We start from the raw sequence: 9,805 nt of genomic DNA on the forward strand, positions 1-9,805 counted from the left end.
AGTGCTGGGATATGTGACATTGCTTGGGGATAGTCCTTTAAAGCAGCCCTGTCAGAGGGGGTAGCTCCTGTCACTTACAGTGTGATATCCTTTCCCCTCAGCCTGGTTTCACCCTCTAGGGGCTGCCTGTCCTTAGCCCCTGAGAAGACGGTCTTGGGCAGGAGCACAGTTGGAGAGCTGTGTGTCCAGGAATGGTGGACAGGCAGGTGGTTCTTGACCTTGGTGCTAGACAAATGCACAATGGTCAGCTCACCACTGCTAAGAGCCTAGTCGTGGGCAAGGACACCCTCCACTCCTCTCTTGCTGGCCTCTGTGGCCTGTCCTCTGCCTGCTCTCGTGTGGGGGCCTGAAGGACTCAGTTCAATTGCTCTAGGAAGCAGTTTGGGAGACATGTATGTGCCCTGTGGTCTAGTACTCCCACCCGGGGAGAAATACCTGCACATCTTGTGAACAAGGTCATATAGGCAAGAATGTTTGTGGCCCCTTAATTTGTAACAGAAAACATGACGGGGAACAATATAAGTGCCCATCCTCAGGAGGAACAAGATCTCTGATCACTTGTAGAAAGTGACCAGAGTGACAGACACATGGCCGCCTGAATGAATTGTCTAGGTAATGCCTTGATGGAACAAAGCAAGATGCTGAATACGTGTAACATGGCACCACTATGGAGTTTAAAGATATGCCAGATAAAGACACACACTGCCAGGGATGCATGTGTGGGAATAACAGGGCGCTACATTCAAGGGAGAGATTTTAGGGGGGTGTATAGGAGGAGATTCCTTTTGGAGGGCTGTGGGTGTAGATTTCTCTGTACCTTGCATGTGTCTGAAATACCACACAAGTACCCACTTGGGAGAACACACTGCATGAGGGAGCAGGGCCAGTGTGTCCTGGGCTTAATTTTTGTCCTTTCACACCAGGAAAGGCCGTCTGGGGGGAGAGCGGTGAGCTGGTGTGTACAAAGCCGATTCCGTGCCAGCCCACGCACTTCTGGAACGACGAGAATGGCAGCAAGTACAGGAAGGCGTATTTCTCCAAATTCCCAGGTAGGTTGATGAGATGCAGACGGAGCTTTCCATGTCTAATTCTGTCTGCCACCGCCCCCTCCCCCGACCCTTCCTCTCCCCCCAACCTCACCCCCCACAAAGCCTGGAGAAGCTGCTCACGGCTCACTGTGCCAGTGGGGTGGTCATGAAATTTTGATCAGTATCTTGTCATCTTCAGTCTGAAGCCATCCTCTGAAACCGTCATCTGGGTTTAGTTGACTCTCAGCCACCCTCTGTGCCCAGAACCCCTCAGTCCCGACCCCTGATGCTGGGAGCTGGCATGAGCCAGCATTTGCCTGTGGGAGGGTGATGTCTGCCTATTCTGCGAGGAGGAGGGTGGGGAAGAGGTGCCCAGCTCAGGTCCCCTCCAGTCCCCATGGGCACGTTAGAGGAAGAGTATTCTCACAGTGGGACGACTCATAACCAGACACGTCATTCTCACACAGACTGACACCCTCGCCTGTCATCTTTTGAGGGGTGCCTTGCCCCAAAGCGGGGAAGTCTTTTATTTAAAGCTCTGGTTCCTGCCTCCCTCTTATCTTATTTCATAAGCAACCTCGAGTTGTTGCTGCTATATAATTCATAATTTAGCAAGCCTTCTGTTCTGGAGTTATTTATACTAACTACTTGCTTTCTGCAGTCTCTAGAAAGGTAATTTAATTTTGTATAAACCACATGTGGAGAATCAGAAAGTGGCAAGTGACCATTAGTGGTAGAGTTTGCCATGGATCCGTCACATTTCTCTACTTGGCCTTGCCTGTTTGTATGTCATATGTCAAGGCCTTTGTACCTGGGATAGCGCCTGCCAGGCAGGAGTGTGGGGTGTTTCCCTAGGTGTGGTTCAGCCTCTGTCAGATCCCTGCTGCACTTAAGCCCCACCTTGGCTCCTGCCAGCATACAGATATCCAGGCAGACTTGTGCAGAAAAGCAAGTGTGTTCATAGAGAACTACTCTTCACTATGACTCTGAAGGAAGCAGGGGCTTCTGTGTTAGGAAGGGAGGCCAAAAGGATTAGAACCTGCTCTTGAGGGTCCATCTAAGACATGACATCCCTTTATCTTCCACAGCTTTGCTCTTTGAAAAGGGTTTTTGTCACATGCAGAAGGGTTCATGTGATAAATGCCTCTCAGGATTAATTTTAGAATAAATCATATTCTTCATGAAATTCTGATATTTCTTCTTGGAGAAAACAAATACCTTATGACCGTTTGTATTTCCATTTTTGCCTTGGCTGCCAGGAAACTCAGAGCTGAAAGCCTTGCTTTGTTGTAGAAGTCCTCTTACCCCTAGGCAAAGTTTTTATTCTCCTTAAATAATCCTATCTTGAAGTTTTACAGGTGGCTTCCTCAAATATTTTCCGGGAGCAAGTAGGAGAGATATGAACAAATATGGAATTATAAAGATAGATAATATAATAGTTCTGAAGCTATTGGTCATGGACAAGGTGAACATAGGTTGAACTTAGACTGTTTCCTCAAGCACAGCCCTGAGCGAGGGATTCTTGGACTGTGTGGGAAACAGATTGATGATTAAGCGAAGCAACAAAAACGAAGTCTTCCTTCCTGCAACAGGGAGTAGATTTATGGGCATCATTGCCTTAAAAAATGATGCCAGGTGAAAATATAAACAGGCCATATGCTGGTATGGAAAGAGAGCCAAGAAATTATTAAATGAAAAATGAGAGTTCAGAACAGAGGGCATAGTATCCCTTGTGTGAAAATTTTGACAAAAACATGTGTGATTATGTGAATAAATGCTGAATGAATGTGTGAATAAGGGGTTACACAAGTGATGGAGTTATGAGCCATTTTGGCTTTCTTTTTGGCTTTTGTTATTTTTAAAAACCTATAAATATTGAAAATAAAAGCAGACTTAAGAAAGACTTAGATCATTGCAGATGACAAATTCCAAACAAGCTTGGTCCGTTGTCATCTGTGGTCATCTGCACCTACTGTATTTCCACTTTTGCCTCAGCTGCCAGGTGACTCGGAGCTGACGCCACTGTTTTGAGGAATCAGAATGAGCTAAACTGGTTAATTCTGTTATAGGGAGGAAGATTTTGCATTTGTGGCATGGTCTTGTCAGTACAGTTTCCTACACAGCAGCACAGAAGCCAGCAGTTCCTTGTGGGTTCCTCCGCATGGCCTGGTGTGGCAAGGGGTCAGAGTGTTTCAGGGGGAATGTCTTCACCAAAAAAAATTCCTTAGGGTGCATTAGCATCTTCCTTTTCTTCTGCACTTCTAGGGCCTGAGTAATCAGGGCAGGGTACTACAAACGGCCCAGAAAACTCAGAAATTTTCATCAAACCCAGGGGAGACCTGACTGCACAAAAAACAGACTATATGTTCATCCTGGCACTGAAGTTCCAAATGAAATGGGATTCCCAGGCAGAGGGACAGGCTCTGCAGCTGTCCTGTCTCCAGGGCCTCTATGCAGGAACCTGGTTTACTGAATAGCCATATTGATGTGCTGGGTAGCCATACAGATATGCTTCTGGAGAAACTTGGTAGGTCATATGCAAGCCTAGGGATGGATTCTTTTCCTTGTTTATGTCAGTGAATCTTTTCAAAGTCCAATGAGAAAGAATTAGTTTCATGCTTTAGCTGGGAAGAAAGACCTGGAGGCCCGCAGTGCTCTTTTGCTTCAGAATAAATAGCTCGTGGCTGATCTCGTGCTGTTTGCCTCCTGGGGACCCTGCAGACAGGCCACCCGGCCTTCACTCCTGCGGAAGGCCCAGCCATGCATTGGAGAAGTGTCTCCTTCATGGCATGGTACAAACAAATGAATTCATGGAATATGTCCTTGTTGGGAGGGGGCATGGGTTAGTACCTCACTCAAAGTTGGGAAGTGCTGGGGAAGAAATGCAGCTCCTAGAGACTGAGGAGGAAAGATGTTTCTTGAGGAATCTGCCTATCACTGCCTAGTGTTTTCCCTTCCTGGGTCATAGGAACTCGTTGGGGGTTGTTTCAGGGCAGTCTCCCACTAAAGCTAATGACTTTCACGACATTGCCAAGGTAATAAAGATGTGCTTTTGATTATATCCACCGGGTCCCCTGTGTGTGGGGGATCAAGGGCTGACGTTACCTGCGGGCAGGAGGAAGCTTCCTTGGTAGTATCCTTGGATGATGTGGCTTCTGCTTACTGCTTACTGTCTGAGTAGGGGGTATGGGAAAGGAACCGTTCCCTGTGGATGTTGTGTCCAAAGCTGGGGATCTGATGCCATGGGTTGATTAGCTTTGCTACATCTCATCTCCCTCTGCATGTTGCTGGCCCTGGGCCTAGCTGCACATGTGGCCACACTTATGGCTTGATAACTGCATAGAGAGTGCTCAGGACAGCACAGTGTCACCCTCTCTCTGGTTCTTTCCTCTTCCCCTACCCTCCATGTCCCCTGGGTTTCACCTGCTGATGGGCTTTCTGTCCACATGGCTGGTATTCTAGCTCAGGCCTGCATTACTGGGACCAGGGCAGTAGTCTCCTGCTGGGTGCTGATCATTTGTTTCATTCCAAGATCTACTGCCAGTCCCCGCAGGCTCAGCACCCCTGCTGCTCTGGCCATCCTTGCTTTCTGAGGCTCATTCTTCCCCATCCTCTACTCAGAGTGGCCCCTATGGGTGTTCCTGCTGACCTCCAGTGTCATGGCTGAGGTTGGTCTTGCCCCCTTGAGTTCCTGTGACCCTTATTGGTATCTACAGGAGCTATTTCTCCACATGCCAGAGTGGGACAGGTGCAGTCACCACTGGAAGGCGTATTTCTTGGGGCGGGAACTGACTAGTTCCCTTCTACCCACACCCCAGGGCCCCCAGCCCCACACATACCTGTTTGGGGGCCTGGGTGATGTCTCTGGACAGCTTCCCTTTGCTGTCACACATACCTTGGGTGTCTGTCCAGGCTACCAGTCACAACCCCTTCTCCTTGGGGTGATGTGCGCCTCTGCCCTCCTTGCAGGTGTCTGGACACATGGAGACTACTGCAGGATCAACCCCAAGACCGGGGGCATCACCATGCTTGGCCGCAGGTGAGGGGTCTGTGGACTTGGCTTCTCTTGCATGGAGCCCCTGTCAGGGGGCATCTGGGGAGGGGGAGAGAAAGCACTGCCCATGAGAATCAGTGTCCCCTTCCTGGGTGCCCTGCCCCAGCCCACCATCAGGGTGTCCCCACCACACATTCCTCTCGTTCTTATCTTAGACCTCCCTTCCCTCCCTGCACTCCCCAGGTTCTCTGTGCTTTCCCACCCATGGCCTTTGCACATGCTGTCCCCCTGACTGAAGACCCCTCTGAGGGCGTGACATCTGCTCAGTCTGTGGCATGGGCTGACTGTCCCTGTCTTGGGCCTTTCCTGTGTAGTTGCTAGAGGAGGGTATTCCTGTGCCAGCCTCCTGAGGGCCTGCAGTGGTGGGTTTCAGACCAGGGCCACAGCAAAGGTATAGCCAGTGTCTGTACCCCGGAGGGGGGACATGTGTGCAGGTGGGAAAGGCAGTGTGGTGAGATGTTTCTGCGCAGAGGGGCCTCCCTGGGTGTGTAGTTTAAACTTGGGAAAAGGCGGGTGGTGGGTTGGAGGTAAGGAGCTGGCAAGGGAGTCTTCAGCAACTGAGCCCGGGGCTGAAATGTGTAAAAATTGGCAAATGCTCACCGCTGGGGACCCCTGGTGACTTGCCTCCCTCCAGAGCTGCCGTGTGTCCCTGACCTCATCTCTTTTTCCAGTGATGGCACGCTCAACCCCAATGGAGTGCGATTTGGCAGTTCGGAAATCTACAACATTGGTGCGCATTTCTCCTTCTCCCAGAATGTCCCTCGGTGATCCTGGGGGAGGGCATGTGCTAGCAGAGCCCCATGACTCTGGCTCCTTTGCCTCTGATGTGAGAAGGGACCTTTCTTAGCACTTCCTTTCCAGAGCATACCTGCCACATTGCTGTAGCTCATAAAACCGCAGAACGGGGTTTTTAAGGTCCCTTGACCCATCCCCTTCTCCATTATATTTCATCCTGATGGTGAGCTCAGACAGGTTGGTAAATTGTGCCTACTCTTTATGGGTGAAGAAAAAGAAGCACAGAGAGGGTACAGGATTGCTGAGGTCACACAGCAAGTCCTGGCAGGGTAGCCCCCAGGTCTCATGACTGCATAGTGGGGCATTCAGAACTGCAGGGCCAGGGACCCAGGCCCAGCCCAGGCCTCAAGGTCAGGTGGCCTCATATGTTAGTGTTTAGGTCAGAATCCTAAAGTTGCATCAGAGTTATGTTTGTAGCCGGGGTAGAGAAGTCCCTGTCTGCCTTACCCTGCCACAGGCACTTGCTGCCTTTGTATTTTAAATTAAATTGTTATTAGTAAGTGAGGTTGCACCTGGCCCCCTTATAAAGCCTCACGTGGTCCAGGGGACGCCAGAGCTCTGCCTCCTCCTTGACTGCTATTCTTGTGCTTGTGAAACAGCTCCCTCTGCCACTGTCATGCAAGGCACTCCACCTGGGGGGCTGAGAAGGACATAGATACCTCTTTCAGGCCTGGGGAGCCCAGCGTCTGCACCTGCCTTGCCAGTTGGGGCTGGACCTCAGCTGAGGAGCACTCTGTGTGCATGTCACCCTGTCCTGTCTCCACAGTGGAAGCCTTCGAAGAGGTGATGGACAGCCTATGTATCCCCCAGCCAAACAAGAATGGGGAGGAGAGAGTGGTTCTCTTCCTGAAGATGGCCTCTGGACACTCATTCGGGCCAGACTTGGTGAGGCGGATCTGCAGTGCCATCCGCATAGGCCTGTCTGCCCGGCACGTGCCCAGCCTCATCTTGGAAACCAAAGATATCCCGGTACGGACAGTCTCCTGCCACTCTGTGGCGACCAGACCGCTGCCATCTCCCAGGAGCCTACACGTGCTGAGCGCTCTGCACAGCACAGCCTGCTCTGGCTTTATAAAGTGTGTGTCCGCGTTGCCTGGCAACGCTGTCCCTTCCCCCATCTTTCCCTGTAGGTCCTCAGATCGCATTCTCAGCAGCTTCTGCTAAATGACCATGTGCAAGGGTCGGCAGGTCCAGCCTCACAGGCCCTCCTGGCTTTTTCCCAGTGCAGGTTTAGTGCCTTCTCACAATCATTAATGAGAAAATTAATTTTAACTTTTTAAAGAGCTATGGATGCTCTTGTCTTTTTTTTTAAGCTCTGCTCATGGAGATGAGACAAGAGTCTATTTAGAGGCTGGTCTTCTGAAGGCTGCTTCCCCCGTTACCCTCTGTTTAGGTTCTAAGTGGAGGAGGAGGCTCCCCCAGACTGGATGGCAGCTTTCATTACATCACTTACAAAACGGGGCTCCTACAAGCCAGGAGGAGCTGCCCTGTGTGTGTGTGTGTGTGTGTGTGTGTGTATTCGTGTCCATATGCAACGATCTGAGCACACTGCCACCAGGCTGTCTGTGTTTGAAGCCTGCAGAATGGCTGCTCACTAAGGACCAGGCGGGAGAAATACTAATCTGGCTCACAGGAGCAGGGATGAGTCTGTCTGGCACAGTTAGACACTGGATTTAGCAGGAAATACTGCTTTTTGGGCAATATTGAAATATGTGATCCCATTGACTTTGAAACTGCCAGAGCATACTTAGATCATTCCCTTTGTCCAATGTTCTTTCCATGTCTTTCAAACAAACCAGCTCAGGAGAAGGGGTTGGGGGGAGTGCTCATGGTGCAATTCCCGACTGTCCCCTGGACAGTCATCTTCCCTCAGCCTCCACTCGGGCCACCTGCTTCTCTCCTTCTCCAGCCACTTGTCTGCATTTGCAGAACTGGTTCCTTTTCCATCCTGTGTTCACACAGTTCCTTTCCATGTTGGTTATACACAGGAAGAGCCTCATGGCTAGGGGGCTTTCTCCCTTTCCTTCTCTCTCTTTGTGGTGGTGACTCTCTGTAGGGACGTTGGCTCAGGGAGAGAAGGCACAGACTTGTTTTGGTTTTTTATTTTGAGACTATCTCACTCTGTTGCCCCAGTTAGAGTGCCATGGCCTCAGCCTAGCTCAGGCAACCTCAAACTCCTGGGTTCAAGGGCTTCTACCTCTTCCTCCCAGGTAGCTGGGACTATAGGCATTCACTCAAATGCCTGGGTAATTTTTCTTTTCTTTTCTTTTTTTCTTTCTTTCTTTTTTTTTTTTTTTGAGACAGAGTCTCACTCTGTCACTTGGATAGAGTATTGTGGTGTCATCATACCTCATAGCCACCTCAAACTCGTGGGTTCAAGTGATCCTCGTGTCTCAGCCTCCTGAGTGGCTGTGACTACAAGTGCCCACCACCATGCCCAGCTAATTTTTCTATTTTTGGTAGAGGTAGGTTTCCCTCTTGGTCAGGCTGGTCTTAACTCCTGAGCTCAAGAAATCCTCCTGCCTCTACCTCTTAGAGTCCTGGGATTGCAGGCGTGATCCACCATGCCTGGCCGAGAAGGCACTTCTTGAGTCATGACCCTTACTGTCTCCCTGGTGAAGGTCCAAGGTTTTCCGTCAGCACATCAGTGTTGTCTGCATCTGGAACATTTAAGTCTGATTTTTTCCCCCCTTGGCTTAATTTTGTTGAAAAGGATATGTGTCTTTTGCTACCAAAATGATTATTCCCAAACTGTGTCTGATCACAAGACTAGTGGAGAAATTTATTAGACAGAAAACCACGGATGCTTCTTTCTGTCCCCGTTGTGGCTTTCACTGGGTGCCCAGCTGGGTTCCAGGCTTTTCTCTCCCCAGTTCTGTTTTCTTCTGAGTATCATTGCTCTGTGAGGTCATTTTGAAGATTACTTGGAATTCTCAATCCCCTTTTATCTTCAGACACTCCCGTGAGGCATTTAGGATCAGATGTACCTTGCGTGTCACCACTGGGCAGGGTTTGGCTTGGCCTCTGTGGGGGTGGTAACACCACATGGCCCACCCTGCCTTGTTGGGAACTGGACCCACCTCAGGGCCAAAGAGGATGACTAAAGTCCCAACTGTAGTGGTTTGGGGTCTCGCTGAGGCAGGAGGGCCTTTTCTGGGGCTGATGACCCACACGGTATTTGTGGGGAGTGGGCTGCTCCCCAACCACCCTGGGAACAGCCCAGACCTGGAACATATCCAGGGCTGGGTCACTTGTGCAGGAGGCCATGCCCTTCTGTTGCTGGGGAGTTGGTGCTGTTTAGAGCATTTGTGGGGGCCCTGGAGAACAGAGCAATCTGGGGCCACGGCCAGCCATGCTCCTTGTGCAAGAGCAGGGCCCTTGCCACCTCTGGTCTGCAACGTGAGGAGAGGAGCCCTTCACCCACCTGCCAGGCTCAGAGAGAAGATGTGGCACAGAGGAGTGAGATACCCTGGAATGGGGCAGACTCTGGGCTGGTCTGATCCTCTGACTGCTGCTCTTGCTGGGGTCTGTGTGCACCAGGGCTCTCACTTAGGCCTACTCCATTTGTTCCTTTGAGGCATGACTTTGGGCCATGAATTTGCATCCCTGAGTCTCAGTTTCCTCATCTATAAAATGGATTGATAGCAGTGCCTGCCTGGTGGGTATAATGGGCCATGTGGTACTCAGAAGGCAGTCCTCATGCCTCTGTTTCTAGGCTCCTTCCATGACAGTCTGCCTACTTCTTGAGTCCGTTTTTGTACAAAGCCCTTTTCTGTACTTGATCTCTGCTCTGGTATCAGAGAGGCCTGCCCTGTTTGAGGCTATACCCTCCAGGCTGCATCTTATCCCTGACTGCAATTGCTGTGGCTTTGAGGTGTATTCTGTGTACTGTCCATGTCTTTCTTCCTGTTTGAGGCTATACCCTCCG

The 9,805-nt window shown here is 50.5% G+C and overlaps 1 protein-coding gene across 1 annotated transcript in view; it reads left to right on the forward strand.

Annotated features, from left to right (window-relative positions):
- The window catches only part of LOC100957552 (acetoacetyl-CoA synthetase), a 46,633-nt gene that overhangs the window by 33,745 nt on the left and 3,083 nt on the right, over positions 1-9,805 (forward strand). Inside the window, exons 11-14 of the mRNA XM_012809039.2 lie at positions 924-1,049; positions 4,998-5,067; positions 5,754-5,812; positions 6,644-6,846. Of these exons, the coding sequence (XP_012664493.1) occupies positions 924-1,049; positions 4,998-5,067; positions 5,754-5,812; positions 6,644-6,846 (458 nt within the window). The remainder of the gene's footprint in view (positions 1-923; positions 1,050-4,997; positions 5,068-5,753; positions 5,813-6,643; positions 6,847-9,805) is intronic.

The sequence above is a fragment of the Otolemur garnettii genome, unplaced genomic scaffold (genome assembly GCF_000181295.1).
Source record: "Otolemur garnettii isolate 467f Iridium unplaced genomic scaffold, OtoGar3 scaffold00099, whole genome shotgun sequence".
Taxonomy (NCBI): domain Eukaryota; kingdom Metazoa; phylum Chordata; class Mammalia; order Primates; family Galagidae; genus Otolemur; species Otolemur garnettii.